General features: G+C 39.2%; 1 protein-coding gene across 1 annotated transcript in view; it reads left to right on the forward strand.

Moving 5' to 3' along the window:
- Positions 1-22309, forward strand: part of LOC113054050 (A disintegrin and metalloproteinase with thrombospondin motifs 6-like) — a 107120-nt gene that overhangs the window by 36690 nt on the left and 48121 nt on the right. Inside the window, exons 12-14 of the mRNA XM_026219337.1 lie at positions 2801-2942; positions 10205-10312; positions 18834-18979. Coding sequence (XP_026075122.1) covers positions 2801-2942; positions 10205-10312; positions 18834-18979 — 396 coding nt within the window. The remainder of the gene's footprint in view (positions 1-2800; positions 2943-10204; positions 10313-18833; positions 18980-22309) is intronic.

Raw genomic sequence — 22309 nt, forward strand, 5'->3', positions numbered from 1 at the left:
TTATTATGTCAACCAATTGGCCACTTTGTTTTCGGACAAGTTAATATTGTTTAACTTAAATTTTAGACAGACACAAACACAGTCAAAGTGAGAGATACAAACTGTGAAGCTTCTCTGTGTGTTATACTAAATACAAGCCCTCTTGGAACACTGCTTGTCTAATTAGATTTGAAAACCAGACCATAATGTTATATTAAAATATCTATCGGACACCAGGTTAGACCTTGGACAAACTGTGATTTTTTGTAATTTCCTATTCAGCTATTTGTTTTTATAATGAAAAATTGTAAATAGTTACTCACTAAGTTTCCTCTCTCACCTTAATGAGTTTACCCAATAAAGTTTTGTTGACAAGTCAAATAAACATGTCCATTTTTAAAGTGACCATTTTTGTCATTCCTGAAATAATCAGTCTTTGTTTGTGTACTCCAATACAAGGGCACATATTCAAACTTGTCTTTCTCCTCGGCAAGGGGATTATTCTATCAAAATACATGGGGAAAAATAGAAAACTAAATGGACAAAACCAAATACATTGGTTACCCCCCCAGACTAGAGCTTATGTGTTTCTTTCCTTTCTGATGTATTTGGTTTAGTTTTTAATTAGATTGCATTTCCAATATTGTGGAGGGATGCCAGGGATCCCTGTTTCACCTAATGCTTCCTCTTGAATGCATTACAGAAACCAGATCCAAAGGATGTTTTTTTAGACATGTAAATATATTTTTGAATACCCTTTTGTCAATTTATCGACCACATTATGCTAATTTATTATATTATGGGTATGGGATGATTGTCAAACTGTTTTCTATAGTGACTGTTATTCAAGGTGGATTATTTTTCTCCTCAGGTCAGTGTTTTATATACATGGTACATAGTTTGCAATGATATATATATATATATATATATATATATATATATATATATATATATATATACATAAATTAAATATATATATATATATATATATATATATATATATATATAGTATACAAAATATTATATATTTAATTTATTATATATATAATATATATAATTTAATATTATAAATATATAATATTTTGTATACTATATATATATATATATATATATATAGTATACAAAATATTATATATTTAATTTATGTTTATTTATATTTATGATGCAAATTATGATGTTGGAATTTTAGTTTTAGTAATGGGTGTTGTCGGGCATAACGTGCAATAAACCAATCAGAGTCTCATCTCTCATCCACTTTAAAAGCCAGTTGCACTCGTACCATGGTGAGTTCGCTATTTACATGGCGGAATGTAATTTTTCAATTTGAATAATGTTTCTGTGCTGTTGTGCATCCTTGTGTGTGTAATTAGCAAAATATACGTGCATTGTGCACACACCTATAATATTATCATGCTCTTTAAATAACAGAAAAAATATTGTGCCACACTTTAGACCAGGTTTGAGTTGGTCTATTGCACAGTCTATTTTGGGTTCCTCCAAATAGCAACGCACCAACAATGCACCTGAACACACCTCTTTTTTAGACCAGCAAATACAACTGCTTTTTAAAGAACCCATCGCAGGACAGGAAAATGAATCTGAGAACTTTGAATGAATCGTTTACGAATCATTGAGAACTGAGGTGAAATTAAATGTATATTTTAAGAAAACAAAAGGGTTTTTTGACCATGCATGCATTTAAACCTGTTGTAAACCTATATTATAAGAACTCTAACATTGGAATAATAGGAAATGTATAAGAGTAAAAGTATGAATTTTAATAAGGCAAAACAGTGGTGTAAAAGTGAAAGTTGACAGAAATATTAAAACTCAAATAAAGTACAGATTCTCATAAAAATACTTAAGTGCTGTAAGTATTATTACTCTGTTACTTTACAACACTGGTAATGACATACCTTCAGAGGGTTAGTGTGTCTTGACTTGTCAGTGTCTTTAGAGGTAATGTTGCTGTTAGCAGCACATGGTAGGGTGGTTGGTTAACATGATTTAGGTTGTGCGTTCAGTTGCAGCAATCCAAATGCCAGTACAGAACCTAGAACAGAGCCGCCTGCTCTCCAGCAGTATGAATGTTAACGTTTATGTTGTTAGCGAGCCCACTATTCCCTCAGAGAGAAAGAGAGCATGTTCCGCGGCATGCTGCTGGAAAAGCCAGTGGGATAATAATTGGCAGTTGTATTCCAGCGGACAGCAGTGGTGTGGGGTGGACACGTCTCTCAGCCGCTTGCGCACGCCAGGGAGGGGGGAAACATCCGTAATGGGGACGCAGAGAATAAAACAAGATCCACTTCTAAACCCAGAATAAACAGTCCAACAAAACACGCACCGCCTGGCCTCTGCTTTGGCTCTATTTTTTTCACTTTGTTCGCTGCAGACTGAGCAGTGGGCCTTTCTTGAGGCTTTCTTTGTTACGTTCATATTTCTAGCTGACTAAACAGACTAAACACAAGTTTGACTGGACACGTGATCTCCAGTACCTTCTGATTTTTTTTTTTGTTTGTTTTTTTTTTGCTCGTTCAGCCTCTTTCGTCATTTTTTTGGCTCTTCAAAGGATTCCTTAGGAGCACCTCAGTACCATATAACTCCAAATCTAAGCGATTTTATGGCCACTGTTTGTCAGTAATGCTTCCTTCATTTTGCATTTTGTATTTTCAAGATTCCTCACTTGCTAATTCCCATTAACAGTACGCCTTCCCTTTTCCTTTCCTGTGAGATTTTGTTGCAAGATTTTTTTTCTCTTGTTGGACACAACTGAAACCTTTGTAGAGGAGCCAATCCTATTGAAGGTTTGTTTTTTTGACAGCTCAGGTCGGGGGACGTGTCTGGACAATGAGCCTCTGAAACGAGACTTCCTGTACCCCACTGTGGCTCCAGGGCAGGTGTACGATGCAGATGAGCAGTGTCGTTTCCAGTACGGCGCCTCCTCCCGTCAGTGCAAATATGGGGTAGGTAGGCTGCAACACACTATCGTGCTCTGTGAATAACAGGCTCACATTGCTTGGTTCAGAAATTTTTTTGCCCATTTTTGTGTAAAACAAAAAAACAGGACAGTTCTGCTTCAACCATGATCATTTTCTTTAAAAAGCAGAACTTTAATCATAAAATGTTCATTAACCCTCTCAAGGCAGGCTTTGCAGATTTGCAACAGTAAAGTAACTAAAAACCTTATTACTCCAGATACATATTTTATGAATCTGGAGTACTAAAAACTTTACTATACTTCTTTACTATTTACAGCCTCACACACCTCAAGAGCCAAAATGAACTATCATCACAACAAACAAAGCCATATCTAGGTCCAGGTTTACTAAACAAGGCCTTCTACATCGTCCTATGTACTGTATTTGTGCAAATACCATTAAATTGGCTACCGCAAACCTTAGTAGCTTATGTTATGTGTTTCATTTAAATATTCTCCTCGCATAAATTTTGTGCCTGAAGGAGACACTCCTACAAATGCATATGTAATGAGGTCAGCCATAAAAACCCTTTTCATCAACTAATTTTTCACTGCACGTCTTTAGTAAATCTTGTCAGTAGCTGCTGGTATATCAGAATGTAGTGTCAAATATAGGGACAGTATATGTTGCTAGGCAGTTATTTGGGGAAAAATGTCACTTAATCTAGCAACAAAATTAAGTTGGCAGTGCTGGTTACAGCATTATTTGCATTAATTACAGTAAATGTTTGGCAGTTGTTGTTAATAGCCAAATCCATGCCAACAATGGGTGAAGTCTGTTTGTAAGCAGTCTTTGGACTGGATGTATTTTTATGTCTTTGAAACCCTTAATTCAACTGTACAGATTACATTAATTTAATAGCTGGTTTTTCTGTTTTTGTTTTCATTGTAAAAACACATTACTGACATTTTGAAGAAAACTTTCCAGGTATGCAAGTTGCAACCCTACAACATTTCAAAAATGCTTTTTTTTTTTTTTTTTTGGTTATATTTTATGTAGGCATTGTTTCAAGAATGTTTTAAGAAGTTACTGGAGTATAACTGAACTGCAACAAAAGCAATGATGTGAAAAGCATTAAATCTTTAAAGTACATACACATTTTTTATCCTAACCAAGCATGCTTTGCCAGAAACTTCATGATAGGACACAGAGTAATATAACGAACACATCAGGGGTGATCAGATATTAGCTACATTCTTGATGCTTTACCTGTGACGTCAGAACCTGCCGTATATGTATTAAAATCCAAAAGCTGATTTTGATTTAGAAGACGGTCTGGACATAGAGAGCAAGACAGCTACTCAGAGAACTCTGAGGAGACATGATGCCGGAGGTCAAGCAGTTATTTTTACCACTGACCCAGAGGAGACTTGCCAAAGGACATGATTAGTTCAGCAGGCAGCATTAACAAGAAGAGCTTGTACAGCTCCGATGTCCAGAGCAGTGAGGAAAGAAAAAAATGGTGCTGTGAGTGATTGCTGTGGTGTCTCGTTTGGACTTGTAAAGAATATATCAACTTTAAGTTTTTGTAACACTTGTCCTGATTGTGGAGAACTTTTGGACACTTTGAGAAACACAGGTTATAGCAATCAGCTGAGATTATTTTCACTTCCTTTGAGGGCTAGAAGTGAGGCTGCCAAGTCGCTACTCTCTTGTAGTAGGGCACATGATGCCATAAATGTTGTCGTAATTAAAGATCTTTGTTTTATGAGCACCTGAAACGAGCTCCGCCAAGCACCGCTTGAAGTCAGGCCACATGTCTTTCAGAGAAAGCCCATACTTGGTTTGTTCCTTTTCCTGAAGAATCCTCAGAATTTTGGAAATGATAAAGATTTTACCCAAAGGATAACAAACTTAAGCAAATAAACTGACACAGGGAGGAAAAAGGGTGGAATGAAGCCAGGAAAATTAATGATCAATAAGAGAGGGTGCTCTGCTTAGTACAAATATGTGGCTTTGCTTTCTACACCAAAAAAGAATTCAATTACCCGAGATTACAGAGTTCTTTTGTTTCATTGAGAGATATATCCGACAGTGGATGAACGCATGCCAAAAAGAGAACCCTGTAATTTCTCTCTTAAGCTCATAACTGTGGTATAGATCAGCATGGAAGTCATATAAAGAAAAAAGTCTTGCATTCCCTTGGCACTATTTTAATACAGCGTGTAGTGTTTGTGGATTCTGACAATCTTATTCTTTTCTGCCAACCATCTGTTTAATGCATACCTTTGGAGAATTGTAACCACACCATTGGACCAGAGGTTTGAATTTGGTTTGGAAAAAGTGTTACGGAGAGATAAACATACACCAAGGGGGTGGACAAAAATTTTGAAACCGAAATTTCTATTTCTAAATCTATTTTGCTTCAGATCAGTGGTGTTTAGATCTTGTGACTAGGGAGGATATGAGAGGCATTAGACTTTATCCTGCTGTTTATTGAACCATCAATTAATTAGCCGTGTATATGGGGAGATAATCACCATGGAACATGAGAACATCATAAAAAGAAAATGTTTAGTGGCAGTGGAGAGCACCTAGTATGGTAAAGTGGTCTCAATGATTTCAGTGTCGGGGTCATTTCGAGGCTGGACTTTTCTGATATTTAGGTATAGTTCTTTGTGTATTTATCTGTACGAGTGAACTTGTGACAACTTCTGTGCTGAGTTTATACATGTTTTGCATCTGATGTCTTAAGACTCACTTGAAGACTTGAACTAATAACTAAAATAAATGAAAATAAATAAATAAATATCCTTCAAGAAGTCTATTCAGTATAATGGATAAATACAATAATGTTAAGCAAAAATGAAAAAGTCAAAGCCTTCTTGCACTGGATGTGCTGGTTTGGGCCTCATTCATGTCCTCATCTCATATATCATTTGCCTGTGATTCACAACCACTTAATAAGGAACTCACATTCATGAAAAGTAGGCTTGTTGACAAGTTTGGGGACGAGTAAGCCCAAAATGCACAAGATATTGCACTTTCAGTTTCAATTTCAATACTATATTTACAATTTTGGATAGACAGATGGTGAATGTTTTTTCAAACAAAGTGACTCAGGTAATTCAATAGAAAGAAAACACAAATGAAACAGAGAGTAAAACACAACAATACTGGACAAAGGACTAAAGGAACTGAAGGGCCTAAATACATGGGAATTAATGAGATAATCGACAGGTGAATGGAATGAGTAATTAGACAAAGAAACTAGGTCAAATGACAAAACAAGGAAGACGGAACCAAAACACAATGAAAACATGATAAAAAATGAACACAAGTGTTACACAAATATAAAGAAATATTGTCTATATTTAAAATATATTTCAATCAGAACAATGACTGAAATGGAAAACTGAGTAAAATAAAATACACAGACAGCAACAAATCAAAAAAATGTGTTTATATGCTTATTCCATATAGAAATTGTTATTCCAGCCCCTAGGTTGCTCCATAAGTTTTAAAAATGTAAAAACTATTTGGTTGCACTTTATTTTACAGTACGTGTACTAACATGTACTTATAGTGTACTTACAGTGTATTTATCTAAGAAAGTTCTGGTAATACAAGATAACTACATGGGGTAGGGTTAGGTTTAGGGGTAGGTTCAGGGTTAGTACCTAGTTATTACATAGTTATTGTAATTACTATAATAAGTACATAGTATGAAAATGAGAAACAGGACTATTTGATAGCAGTAATTACTTAGGTCTTAATGAATTTGGCCCAATATGTTTTTCTTCTTCTTCCTTTTTTTTTTTTTTTTTGCTAGCCTGCACTTCTAGCTTAAAGCCATTAGGTCGCAGGTCAAGCCTTCCCCTCTAACCTTCTCAGCATGGCCATCATGAATGGGCCAGCAGGAAATTTGATTAAAACCAGCCGCAAAGTTGGAGCTTTTGCAACCTGAGAGTGGCAGTTTAATCGCTTTATTTAATCTGGATGGGCTGGGCATCTGAGTCTTATTCAGTAACCTGGGGTCAGCAGTGGTGCTCCCTATCGTAAGTCTTTTTCATGGGGGCACTTCTCTGTCCTGTAAATCCTGTGAAGTTCAGGCTCTAAAGGGACCTGGTGCACTTAAACGGGAAATCTAATTCAGGGTTCTACAAAACTACACTTGTAATATACAGAAAGCTTTTTATCTTCCTATGTTCAAACATCAGACCCCAGCGTTGCTCTTTCAGAGTCACCTATTTATAAGGCTGTTCTAACATATTTAATCTGACCATTTCAACTTCTGAACTAATATATAGTATACAAAATGGTCCCATTTCCAGGTGGGACAAAGTCTTAATGAAGAGTCTTATGAAGTGATGTAAATTTGAGGGAATCAAACGGATTCTGAGACATGATGAGCAACAAAATCTGTGTATCTCACACAAAATTCCAGATCACATGAATTCCTATTGAGATGACTGCATTTTGCCTGGGTCATTTCATACAAAGCTCACCCTTACACATACAGGTGAATCTCGATAAATTAGAATGTTCTTGAAAAGTTTAATTATTTCAGTAATTTGACTCAAATTGTGAAACTCGTGTATTACATAAATTCAGTGCACACATACTAAAGTAGTTTAAGTCTTTGGTTCTCTTAATTGTGATGATTTTGGTTCACATTTAACAATAACCCAATCTCAACAAATTAGAATATGGTGACTTGCCAATCGGCTAATCAACTGAGAACACCTGCAAAGGTTTCCTGAGCCTCCAAAATGGTCTTAGTTTGGTTCACTAGGCTACACCATCATGAGGAAGACTGCTGATCTGACAGTTGTCCAGAAGACAATCACTGACACCCTTCACAAGGAGGGTAAGCCACAAACATTCATTGCCAAAGAAGCTGGCTGTTCACAGAGTGCTGTATCCAAGCATGTTAACAGAGAGTTGAGTGGAAGGAAAAAGTGTGGAAGAAAAAGATGCACAACCAACAGAGAGAACTGCAGCATTGTGAGGATTGTCAAGCAAAATTCATTCAAGAATTTGGGTGAACTTCACAAGGAATGCACTGAGGCTGGGGTCAAGGCATCAAGAGCCACACACAGACATGTTGAGGAATTTGCTGAACCAAAGACAACGTCAGAGAAGTCTTACCTGGGCTAAGGAGAAGAAGAACTGGACTGTTGCCCAGTGGTCCAAAGTCCTCTTTTCAAATGAGAGCAAGTTTTGTATTTCATTTTGGGAACCAAGGACCTAGAGTGGAGAAGGGTGGAGAAGCTCATAGCCCAAGTTGCTTGAAGTCCAGTGTTAAGTTTCCACAGTCTGTGATGATTTGGGGTGAAATGTCATCTGCTGGTTTTGGTCCATTGTTTTTTTTGAAAACCAAAGTCACTGCACCCATTTACCAAGAAATTTTGGAGCACTTCATGCTTCCTTCTGCTGACCAGCTTTTTGAAGATGCTGATTTCATTTTCCAGCAGGATTTGGCACCTGCCCACTCTGCCAAAAGCACCAAAAGTTGGTTAAATGACCATGGTATTGATGTGCTTGACTGGCCAGCAAACTCACCAGACCTGCACCTTCTAATACACGAGTTTCACAATTAGAGTTGAATTACTGAAATAAATGAACTTTTCCCACAACATTCTAATTTATTGAGATCCACCTATATTTAACCAGGTAACCTGTTCCTGTGTGTATTCAAATCTTTTCAAATCAAGCAATAGTCAATTGTGGGTAAAAGCAAGTAAAAATCTGAATTTTGTTGATGATTAGCATGTTATGTGAAAAAGCCGAAAAGACTAGCTTAAATCTTTTCAAGCTAGTTAGTGCTGATTTGGAGCTGATGAACTAGTATACAGTAGCCACAGTGTTTACCAGATAATTTTAGCTGGTTAACTAGTATTTTGTGTTTAAACTTAAGTATAGGGATGTGCTCATTAGCTTACCTATTATTAACATATTTGTTGTTTATTAGTACTTGTAAAGCATTTATTCTACATGTCCATCTACATCCCTAATCCTACGCAATACCTACACTCAACAACTACCTTACAAACTATTAATGAGCAGCAAATTAGGAGTTTGAGGTAAAAGTCATAGTTAATGGTTTGTTAATAGCAATAATTGGACCTTAAAATAAAGTGACCAATTTAGTTTTTCAATAAATCTGGTTCACTAAAACAGCCTTGTTGGTTGAGTTAAAACACTGGTGAAATTTTGAGTTGAAGCTTTTACTAAAATTTACTCCATGTATTAATCTCCTTAAAGTTTTAGGTATGCACTAGCATTTTTAAGATAACGTTTAGCTAAACTTAAAAAAAAATTGCATTTCAAAAAATGAATAGGAAAAAGAGAAATCACCATACATATATCACCATACACACCCAAAATGTTATGAAATATTTAGTTTGTTCTAAAAGCCAGGTCTTTTTATCACTCCAAAAATCTGAAAACACTGTCAACAACCACAAAATTTATAATTAATTAATAATAATAGTAAAAATATAATATACACGAACAAACCTCTTTGTAAAACCTACAGAATATATATATATATATATATATATATATATATATATATATATATATATATATATATATATATATATATATATATATATATATATATATATATATAGGAATAAAACAAAGTTTGGTGTACATGTATGTAAGCACTGCTTAAGTGTAGATTTTTAGACTCATTTTGAGAAAGCCACCTTTAAAGATATGTATTTTAATTGAAATCTACAGATGCAAATAGATAAACGGCATATTTTTTTTTCTTCTTCCTCACTAATCATGCTATGAAAACCAAACAGCCCAAAATAGTTTGACCAGTGTGTGAAAAAACAAGTGGCTTGCCTTAAAATGTACAATCTTTCTTTCAAATTCAAAAATAGATTTTTTACCAGTTACATTCTGTACAGAATGAGAATGTCTCCTCCACAAATACCACCTGCCACCAACCAGCAATTTGCATGTTCAAAGCAGTGACGTAACTACAGCCTACTGGCTATTAAAAAGAAGAGGATCCTTTCAATTTGCCCCGCCCAAACACCATGTTTCAATGCAGAAACTTAGCACTGGTAGGCAGGCCTGGTGCCATGGTGGGGTTCTCTGGCCACTAACTTTCATGTGTTTAGGGAGAAATGGGTGAATTTACATTAAGTTAATCTGACAGACCCACAAGGCAGTGTGCATTATAGACCAACTAACATGGTCACACTATGCTGGTATTGTGTCCATTTTTTCTGGTCCCTCTTGAGAACTGATATTTCTGACCAACTTGCTTTTGCCTTCTTTCCTAGGAAGTGTGTAGAGAGCTCTGGTGCCTTAGCAAAAGTAACCGCTGTGTCACCAACAGTATCCCCGCCGCAGAAGGAACCCTGTGCCAGACCAGCACCATTGAAAAGGGGGTAAGTCCTTGTGCAATGACAGAAAGCTTTATGCAATTAAATGTAGAGGGCAACGGACTTCAGACCGATTAAAGAAGAGAATGGCTGCGGGTATGATGTTTGGCCCTGCTCTCATTGTACCAGATATGGGAATAAGAAAACCTATTCCCAGTGTTCACTCATGCACACAGTGCTTTGGCCATCAGTTCACATTTCGGCCTGTCCAGGTTAGAGAGACAGTACTAACAAAGATTAGAGTGGCCATTGTCCTCATTCGTATGGTGGCTCTAGAGAAAGAATGGATGACGACCAAGAGCTGTCGGTCTTTGTTACCATTCACTCACTGGATCTATTTACTGCCAATCTCTTGTGCGTTGTCTTGGACAAGCAGCGAGTACCAGGTTGAGCCGCTGGGTTTTTTTTAGTGGGTGGCATACTTATGTCTGCCCTGGCTGGGTCTGCATCAGAGGAATATGAATGTCAGCCATTTCTCACCCAGCATGTAATGGAGTGGAGGCCCTGCCAGCTCCAGAAAGACGAGAAATGGAAAGAAACGGGTTGACCACACATGCTACTTAATGTGCTTTCTACCAACGGTGCTTATAGTGAATTTGTCACGTCGTTAAGAATAAGAATGCACAATGCCAGAAAGCCACCAATTTCAAGGCAGAGTTCATTCTTAATCTGTCACTGAACACTTTCTTCCACTCTTTGTTTAAATGTGAAGTGACAACATGAAATCAAATTTGACTCTATTTACCTTCTTAATAAATGCACATATTTATTACTGTTTTATATTAATAGTTATAGTAATAGTGATTAGAGCTGTAATCGGGCCTTAAAAGTTAGGCCGACAGGACCCGAACCCGACAGGTTTCGGCCCGAGCCCGACATGTACATTTTGATTGACAGCTTTTTTAAAGCCCGAACCCGTTTACAGCCCAACATTATGCAAATGTGCGTACGCACACAGCTCTTTTGCCTTTTGTCAACAATGAGTAATTTATTCATGTTTTAACATAATTTACTCATAACTAACGTAGACTAGACCACTTGGAAGCTGGAATAAAGAAATAAAATAAGTCCTCTGTGACATCGTAACATCTCAGCATTCTAGACATAGGCTCATTTAGCCTATAAATAGACCAACGCACCAATAAAAACGAGTCATTTAAAAAAAAAAAAATTAAGATAAAGTTTAAATTAAGATGGGTATTTGGCAATAAAGAAATTAAGATAAAGGCTCCGCTGGATTTGCTTTATTTAATAAAAGAATAATGCCAACATTAGCGTAAATACTCTGTCAACATTATGCATTTAAGACTCAATGAATATTTAGTTATCGTTTGAAAAACCTTTACTCACAGAGATTAGGCTAGGTCTACATGTTTTTGTGGAGGAAAATGATTGAATCCACTGTAGATGTCTTCAGCGCGCTCCTGCGTTCACTGATGGTGCGTCATTATTCACTCATTATTCTCATTATAACCATGATCATAACTTTTCCACACCTCAGACTTTGCTTTTGTTGCTGGTGCAACCCGCATAAGATGATAGAAATTAAGCCCGACGGGTCCCATCGGGTTCGGGCAAAGATCTTCAGCTCTAATAGTGATATACTAGCCAGTAATCCAACCAATTTTGGTTGCATCCGTATTAGGCAACATTAATTTCCACTGAGCAAATTAGCGAAAATATTTGTTGCTTCTTATATCAGTTCCATAAAATACGGACATTATTATTTTAATTTCAACAATTTATGTATTCAACATTTTTAATGAATTTAAAATACTTCCATAAAATGTTTTTTTATTTGTTTTAATTAAATTAATATTAATGAAAATTTTTAATGCATAAAATTGTAAAATAACAATTTAATATTTTATTTTGTATATTTTTTAAGTTCATAACCTGTTGAAAGTCTTGTCCAATTTCTATATTACATTTTAAAATGAATTAAAATAAAATATATTAAAATTAACCAAATATTAAATATTAATTATTTTATTTATTGTACACTATTTATTAGTAATCAACAATGGCATCATCCATTGAAACATCTACATTCGTCGACCATTGTAATATATCAAGGAATTATTCAGCAATAATTTTCAAAAAGAGTTAATTGTTTAAAAGTTTTTTTCTAAAGCAATCTTACATTTCTTAATTATTTTTAAAACTGTAAAATATATAATTAACATTTCATTGTCAAGTTTTCACTGAGTATGTTGCAATGCAGTATAGGTCTCTGCAATGCTGCCTTCGAAGTATGCTAGGTAGCAACATAATTATGATGCCTACTTTTTAAACAGCCTTTAAAGCATGCACATGATAGACTACCTTTAAATGATGCTGACAGAGCAGAGGTCACTTACTATCAATCAATCAATCAATATTTATTTATATAGCGCCTTCCACCAACCACAGATTGAACCAAGGTGCTTAACAACATTAGTAAAAAATAAACATAATTACAAATAGGTTTAAAACATATTTACACAATAAAAACAGAGCAGTGTCACAGAGCCATTAAGTGCAAAAAGCCATTTTAAATAAATAGGTTTTAAGTTTGGCTTTAAACAGAGGCCGGTCAGTGATGGAACGTAACTCAATGGGCAACAAGTTCCAGAGTTTAGGACCGGCCACTGCAAAAGAACGATCGCCCCACTGTTTGAACCGGGACCGGGGCACCTTCAGCAGATGTTGCCCAGCAGAACGTAGAGCTCTGCTGGGTTTGTGAGAGGTCAGAATCTCACACAAATAGGAAGGTGCAAGGCCCGTGAGTGCATTAAAAACAAACATTAAGATTTTAAAATGAATTCTAAACTGGACAGGGAGCCAGTGCAGGGAGTACAGGACAGGTGTTATGTGCTCGTGTTTATGACTGTTAGTTAGCAGTCGGGCAGCAGCATTTTGCACAAGCTGCAAACGGTGAAGTCCAGTTTGGTGAACTCCCACATAGAGCGCATTGCAGTAGTCTATGCGGGAGCTAATAAAAGCATGGATGGCTTTCTCCAGGTCAGCACGACTTAAAAACGGTTTGACCTTTGAAAGGAGGCGAAGCTGAAAAAAGCTTGCCCTAACCACCGAATCTATTTGTTCATCAAATTTTAGACTGCTGTCTAGTTTTACTACATGGTTTTACAATGACAACATGGTTAAGATGGGGGGCCAAAGCAAAAGGACCAGGAGCTGAGACACTAGGCAGGTTGGATGTGCCGAACACAATACATTCACTTTTATCCTCATTCAAACAGAGGAAATTCTGGGACAGCCACAATCTGATGTCCTCTAAGCATCTGTTGATGGACTGAAGACTATTAGGACAAGCAGGGACAACCGGAAGGTAAACCTGTAGGTCGTCTGCGTACAGATGAAAAGACATTTTGTGCTTTGAAATAACTGCACCTAACGGCAACATATACAAGGAGAATAAAACAGGGCCCAAAATGGAACCTTGTGGCACACCAGAGGTCAAGGGAGCGGAGGAGGAGGAGAGGTCACCAATCCTAACAGAAAAAGTTCTCTCTGTTAAATACGACCTAAACCACTGCAGCACAGGTCCCTGAAGCCCAACCTGTTGTTCCAGACGTGTCAGGAGGACTGAGTGGTCCACGGTGTCAAATGCTGCAGTAAGGTCCAGCATTATGAGCAGCACTGGCTTTTTCTTATCAAGGGACAAGAGAATGTCATTTTGTACTTTGAGAAGAGCGGACTCAGTGCTGTGTCGTGTCCTAAAGCCAGACTGAAACAGTTCACCGACTGCTGAGTGGCATGATTGAGCGGGCGGAGATTCCCTCGTACGCAGCCCCGCACCTGAATCCTCACCGGACGGCAACACGGAAGCAAACACCCAGCGTCAGGGAGGGCTGGTCGGAGCCACCGATAGCTGAACTCTAAGGAACGGGGCAGGTCAAATTTTCCGCACACCGTGGATTTTCCATTCAGCGAACAGCCAGAAACATCCATACATAATGAAGCCAGGTAAGCTTTGAATCTTACGAGCACCCCTCCTCTTTTCCCGCGTCTCTGCTTCTTGTTACGAGGCAACGTGCAGAAAGGACGCCACAGATAGGCTGGCACAGCGGCTAGCAGAGGCGGCGGCGTTTTTAAATGTCCATATTTAACAAAACCAGTCAGGTTGTTCACCGTATCCCGTATTTTTAGCAGGGTCAGGTGTTCATACACCAATAGCGATGACACATTATTAATGACACACAGGATAAATACAATAATTAGCAGGAAAGTCAAGAGACGTGGACGGCAGGCCATACACAGCGGCGCCATCTTCAAAGAGACTTACTAGGCTTTACAACAGAGGGTCTGTTAGATAAGACATTCTTTAAGAGGTTATTTTGGACCTGCCTGCTAGTGTCTTAGCACACTACCCAGATTTCAGACGCTGGTAGCTGAGGACACAGCCTTTCCCATGCCAAGTCTGTGGATGAGTCAGTGGATGAGAAAAAGAACAAACCATCAGGATCCTTCCAGACACAGAGGGAGAGAGAGAGAGTGAGAAAGAGTCAGAACTTAACCTACTGACACAGTTCCACAGTGACGACAGTTTCCAGCGTCTCCAATCCCTGTCCTCGCGTCCCCTGGGCTGGATGGATTATGTGTGTTGAGAAGATTCCATGTGGCCCTGAAGCATTACAAAGCCTCGAGTCTGTTTTTATTCTGGAGTGGATTCAGATTAGGAACAGTAGCTGAAGACACTGTTTACACAAAACAAGATTTAGCCCAGAGACATCTCTCAAATGAAAGCTGCTCTTTACTTTGGAGGACATACAGATTACACTGATTAACTGTAATAATGAGCAAGGGAAGGTTCAGTACTACTTTTCTTGAATCCTGTGTATATAATGCATTAACTGTGTCTCGTAATGCACCTCCATTAAGAATCTAGTTTAATAGATATGACAAGTTGTTAGAAATCTACTCACATTACCGATGTTGGTTTCATATGAATGTTTTTTTTTTTTTTGTATTTTAAAAAAGGTTTAAAGCTAATGACCTTAAAAATGACCTTAATAACAATCAATTAAAAATAAATAATTGTTTTTCCTTAAAAGTACATTCAGTGCATATCAGTGTTTTTATCTACAAAAAGTTAAAAGTATTTTATTTTATTATTTTATAAATAAATGTAATTTCCGTTTTGTAGAAAAGCACCACAACATTTTATAACATTGATCTAATATTGTTTTATCTTAAAGCGTTTAAATAATCTGATATTTTAAGAAACTTAATAACCTTATCATGTGAATACAATTGTCACACACCTGGACTCATTTAGTGTTTTTGCCCCTGTGACCCAGTTTCTGTCTTCCGTGTTTGGTTTGATTAGTTCCCAGGTGTGTCTATTCTCTTCCTCATGTGTGTTAATGTCCCTGTTAATTTAGTGATTCCATCCACCTGTGTTTCCCTATTATCCTTTGTACTTAAACCTTTTCCTTTCAGTTCAGTTTGGTCGGGTCTACTTGCAACTCACCGACTACTTGCTACTAACTAACTTGCAACTCACTGACTACTTGTTACTTGCTACTCACGAGCTACTTACGTGTGTCTTCCTCCGTGATCCATGTTTGGATAACTCCTATGTTGGATAATAAAACCTTATTTTGTTTATCCTCGGCTCCGTGTTCCTTCCGGCAGCGCAAACCGTGACAGAAGACCCGACCTAAAAAAGAAAGTATAAAACCGCGTGTTTTTCCCTCCGTTTTGCTTTTGTTTTTTCACAGTCTTTTCGTAGTCTCTATGGATCCCCTCTATCGCCCCGAATTCCTCATCCTCCTGCTGAAGCAGGAAGGACGTTCTCTCGAGGACCATACTAGACGGTTTCTTCTATTAGCTAATGCCACCAGCTACCCGGACGACGCGCTCTGCACCTTCTACAACACCAGCCTGAACTCCAAGTGCAGAGCGTTGTCGCCCGAAGATGGTCTTCGGGAGGATTTTGCCGCATTCGTGGAGTGGACTCTGGCGAGAAATGGCTCACCTTTCACCGCCTGCCCGATAGAGGATCTCGCCAGTCCCACTCCCGACCCAGAGACCAGCCAGCCACCATCCCGCCACATGGAGCCAGAGCCCACCGCAGCCGCAGAGCCCGAGCCATTCACCGACAGGGAGCCGGATCTCGAGAGCGCGACTGACCAGGTGTGTGAGCCGGCAACACCGTGCATCGTGGGAGTCCTCGTGGAGATCGAGGGCGTGGAGGAAAGCCCTGCCCACACTCCTGCGACTGAGGGTGAGCTGTCTGCAGTCTCTGAAAGTCATATGGAGCAAGTTCTGGATCTGATGGACTGGTCTATGGAGGTAATCCCTAATATTCCTGTTTCTCCGCTGGTTCCGTCCAGCCCTGACTCCCCTGTATACCCTCTCAGTCTCCCACTCCTACCTCCTCCAGTCATTTCCTCTGCTCCATTTCCGCTGGTTCCATCCAGCCATGAATTTTCTGTTTCTCCGCTGGTTCCGCCCAGCCCTGAGTTTTCTGTTTCTCCGCTGGTTCCGCCCAGCTCTGAGTTTTCTGTTTCTCCGTTGGTTCCGCCCAGCTCTGAATCTTCTGTGTCTCCGCTGGTTCCACCCAGCTCTGAATCTTCTGTGTGTCGGCTGGTTCCGCCCAGCTCTGAATCTTCTGTATCTCCTGTGTTCCCTCCTGGCCTCCCTCTCCCACCTCCTCCAGGACCTGCTGGTCCCTCTGCTCCACTTTCGCTGGTTCTGTCCAACCCTGATCCTCCTGTCCTTCCTGCCATCCTTCTCCTCTCTCCTCCTCCTAGACCAGCCAGTTCCTCGCCATCCCTGCTGGTGCCAGTCAGTCCCGTAGCTCACCCTCAGTCCGCGCCATCGGGGCGCGATGGTTCGCCACTGGACTGCCAGTCTCCAGCTCTGCCTTGGCGCGTTAAGGTCCTGTCTCCGCCTCCTGCCTCCGAGCCCTGGACTCCTCCTCGGTCCTTCGACCCAGCGGCTCCGCCTTGGCTCTTAGCTCCCTCGTCTCCACCGTGGCCTGTCATCCCACCTGCTCCACCGGGCCCCCTCGTCCCTCCGGCTCCACCTTGGTCAGTCGTCGACCATCCGCCGCCTCGGGACTCCACTCCTCTGGTTCCACCTCGTCATTCCATCCCTCCGGCTCTGTCAGGCTCCTCCTTCCCTCCGGTTCCACCTCCATCCTCGGTCACTCCGGCTCCACAGCGGTCTGCCAGGACCCCGCCTCCGCCTTGGTCGCCTGAGCCTTCTGCTCCACCTAGGCCCTCCGGAACCTCGACGTCACCCTGGCTCTGCGGCTGTGCTGCTCCATCTTGGGCTCCTCACCCACCGGTGCAGTCTCCGCCTGTCGGCCCCCTGGTGTCGTCATCCCCTCCTTCACCATGGCTCCTCCTGCGTCGACTCCACCTTGGATCTCCGTCCTGGCTGGTCTCTGGTGGACCATCTGGCTCCTCCTGCTCCTGTCTCCTCCCTGGCTCCTTCCTCCGTGGTCCCTGTCTGCTGGCCCCCTCCTGGGAGTCCGTCCTCCACCGGAACCTCCTCCCAAGTTCCCACACACGCCTCCCTCGGTTGTTTCTACGGTGCGAGGACGCACCTACCGGGAGGGGGGAGTACTGTCACACCTGGACTCATTTAGTGTTTTTGCCCCTGTGACCCAGTTTCTGTCTTCCGTGTTTGGTTTGATTAGTTCCCAGGTGTGTCTATTCTCTTCCTCATGTGTGTTAATGTCCCTGTTAATTTAGTGATTCCATCCACCTGTGTTTCCCTATTATCCTTTGTACTTAAACCTTTTCCTTTCAGTTCAGTTTGGTCGGGTCTACTTGCAACTCACCGACTACTTGCTACTAACTAACTTGCAACTCACTGACTACTTGTTACTTGCTACTCACGAGCTACTTACGTGTGTCTTCCTCCGTGATCCATGTTTGGATAACTCCTATGTTGGATAATAAAACCTTATTTCGTTTATCCTCGGCTCCGTGTTCCTTCCGGCAGCGCAAACCGTGACAACAATTGTACAGTATCACTTTTGAATGTATTTTTAAATAAATGAATTGGTTTATTCACAAACTTATTAATTTTCACAAACTGTGATTCATTTCCACAATTATTAATATTATAAATCTAACAATATTTTCTATTTTATATGTGCCCATTTATAAAACCCTACTTTGTGTTTTATTACTTTGGCATTAAATGACAGAAAACTAGTAAACGCTGCTGAATGATTATTTTTAATACAATGGAGGGAGTGATGGCACAATTGACATTCTTTTTACCAGTGTAATCAATCTCTATATATTTTTCCCCTCTTTTGGAAAAATGAAAAATAAATGGGACAAATGGAAACACAATTATATTTGTTTTCTATTTACTACTATAGAAGATTAACCAGCTGCTTTCTGAGAACTCTAGAAATGTGAAAATAGTCCACAACGTGTCGCATCATTAATGATGTACAAGTTTGAATATAGAAATGCAAATTAAATTTTACAGCAGAAAAGATGGTTTTATAAGAACTTTTCCTTTAAAATAGATTTTCTCTGTATCTGTGTATTAGTGGTGTTCTCAGGGTGAATGTGTGGCGTTTGGGACGTGGCCGCAGAGTGTGGACGGAACCTGGGGACCTTGGACCTCCTGGGGCGAGTGCAGTCGTACCTGCGGCGGCGGCGTCTCCTCATCCATGAGACACTGTGACAGCCCAGCGTAAGTAGGCAAAGTAAGCCAGAACAAAACTGAACAGGTCCCTATTTAGTCCATCTCACTACAGCTCACACTAGTCTCATTTCTGTCTTTCATTTCTGCATAAATGGCTTTAAGCTAGTCATGTGAGTTTGCCCTTTGCCACACTGGCCAAGAGAAACCTACTTGCTTTGAAAGTGAATTCTCTGCGAGTTGCTTCCTTCATCACTACAGTATTAACAATAGACAATGAACCTTTTTAACCCACAAACTTTGCATCATTAGGGTTCATATGCAGATTAGTATGCATTGACCCAACTGTCGCAGTTTCAGGTACACTATCTATCATAGTTTGAAAAAAATATGATTTTTACTGTTTCTGTAAGAAGTTTCTTATGTTTAGCAAACCTTTATATTTGAGCAAATTTACAGAAAAAAACTAGCAACCCCAGGCACTGTATTAAATTTTTTTTTAAAGCAATATTTCACCCAAAAATGAAAATTCTGTCATCAACCACTCAAACCTGCATTGATTTCCTTTGTATTTTTTTTTTTTTACATACTGTGAAAGTCAATGGTTACCAGCAACTGTTTGGTAAACAACATTCTTCTAAAGATATTTGTTTGTGTACAACAGAAGAAAGAAACTCATACAGAACAAGTGCAGGGTAACTGATGACAGAATTTTCATTCATTATTTTGGAACCCAAAAGATCCCAAACTCAAGTTTGTCGTGCCAAAATAATTTTTTTTTTTTTTTTTTTTTTGCCAGTTTCTCCAAAGATTTCATAGGTAGTCGCAGGAGCTCAGAATAGTTTTGTATGTAGATGGAATTTAGGTTTCATTCCTGGTGGTTGTGGAAATGTCTTTCCTTGCGCTCTCGCTGCAGACAGTGGCGGGAGTGTGGCCGGTGTAATATGTAACACCTGTGTAAGATGATTGGCCCTTAAAACCTGGCTACCCGAGAGAAAGGAAACCCAAGCACTTCAAGCTAAGCTGCGCTGGAAAGCATTCATTAAGTGCGGTCCCCGAGAAAACAGCACAACCAGCTGCTCTTGGGGCCAGACGGCATGGGGGGAGGTGAAGGAAGACTGCCAGAATCACCTAACCCTTGGCAAACCTCAGTACACTGCCCTCCTGGGTCAAAATAACCTGAGGAGAAATTGCCAAACAGTTTAGCCATTCACAAAAAGAGACCTGCATACATACATCAAGTATTTATAAGACAATGAGAAAAAGTGTATACTGCCCTGCTGGTCATAACAACCTGAACAGACACTGGAGATAGAACAAATGTCTTGAGCTTTCTGTCAAACAAACACAAGTGGAAACTGCTTTTCATATTTGCCTGTGGCTTGAGGAGTTTTCTGAATGTCCATTTATGGGACTGAAGTCAACCTTGATAGAACACGTAAATACTCGTGGGGATTATTAGGGGCCCCATTATTAATTATGGGGATTATTGTTTATAGAATTGAAAATCACTGGCCTGAGGGGCTTCTTGCTCTCGAACAATGGAACTCCATGTAATGATTACGCATTAGTTTTAAAATGATACCGTATATCAGTGAAGTTTGGCTGAAAAGATCCTTTTAGTAGATTCTTGGTAGCAGAGATGCTTTTTTGTGCTTCTACTGGCATAGAGTGGAAATGCATGATAAAATATAGCTGCAAGTGTAGATGACAGGCACTAGAAAAACTGTGGCAACATGCATTTAAATACAATAGGACTGCTTCAAAGTCTGTTTTGAGTGGCACACTTCCTCCTATCAGCTGGTGGCGCTATGACCATGAACCACAATTGTCTCATTCATGTGATCAGCCGGCATGAACAAACGTACATCACCAATTTTATCTACATCAGACAGTGCACTTAGAAGATACAAGACTCTTCCAGATTCTCTTTTTTTGCCATAAATTTATACTGTTATCGTGGCAACACTGTACAAGATATCAAAATCCACATTAAATCCAAAATGGCCAACTTGGCAGAGCTAATGTTTGTCATTTTGAAAGTTGAACATATGTTTTTGAGTTTTATGACTAGGTAAAACTGACACTAAAGGGGACACTTACATTGTACTACAGTACAATATCCAGGTGAATTCACAATAATGCGTCCCAGCATAAAGATGTATTTCTGTCAGGACTCCTATCGTAAAAAATTATTGTCACTTAGCATACAGTTTGGATTGGCACTGGCTCTGTTCTGGGTAAAAACTTGAATGAGCAGGGAGAGTAGCAGTAACCATCCTTAGGGTAAACAGAACAGAACCAAATGCAGATATTTCAATTAATGATATTTAAATGATATTTCTGTGCAACAACATTATTCAAGTTAAAAGGAGTCTGATTCAGGAAATGGAGAATATCCGAAAGCCAAGTCCTGACTGTGATGAAAGGAGGAGCTGGGGATGGGGAAGGCTAATGTGCTCTTGAGCAAGTGATAAATCTGCTGAATAATACAATAAAACAAACAGGTTTCCCAAAGAATGTCTTGTGACAACTTACTTTTTTTTCACACAAACTAATCAATGCCCTACCTAAGTGTGATTTCAGAATTGCAAGAGATTCTGAAGGAAAAAAAATCTGTTAAAAAGTCAGAATTGCAAGTTATAATATATTAATATATTGGGATTTAGATTTTATATCTCGCCATTACAACTTTTAGAACTGTTTCTCAGAACTGTTAAAAAAAAAAACTGTAAGAAAAAAACTGAATTGTGAAATATTAATTTAGAGATAGACATATGGTGACTTGGGCTAATATCAATGTTGCAATGGTAAGAGGCCAAGTTGAGTCGCATTTTAAAGTTTAATTGGCTTTAGGGCAATAATGTTTAAATAACACAGAGAGTTCATTATACAGTCCAAATCCTTTTTACATAATTTTTTTAGAGAAGGGATTTTTTAATATATATCGAAATTTTCATTTTATATCTTGCCATTCCAACTTTTTTCTCAGAACTGCTAGAAAAAAAGACTGAATTGTGTGATTATAAATTTTGAATTGCAAGAAAAATGTCAGAATTGTGAGAAATAGCACATAAATGTTGAAATTTTAATGTTGAAAAAATGACACATTAAACTGATCTGAGACCAGCACAGAAGAGCAAAGTCAACCCAGATCTGAAAGATGGCTATGATTGTGTGATCCGATGACCTGATCTGATCTTTTGGACACTAAACTTCTGCAGAAGACCTGGAAGTATGTGTTTGAGTGTGAGTGATGGACATGTTGAGATTGAGGTTACTGGACCATTTACTCTACTCTGCTAAAGCAAAGGCAGTACAGATGCTGACCAGTGTTGACTGGAATACTGTGTGGATGCGTTTTATACTTAGACTCCCCTT

Source organism: Carassius auratus, chromosome 35 (genome assembly GCF_003368295.1).
Source record: "Carassius auratus strain Wakin chromosome 35, ASM336829v1, whole genome shotgun sequence".
Classification (NCBI taxonomy): Eukaryota; Metazoa; Chordata; class Actinopteri; order Cypriniformes; family Cyprinidae; genus Carassius; species Carassius auratus.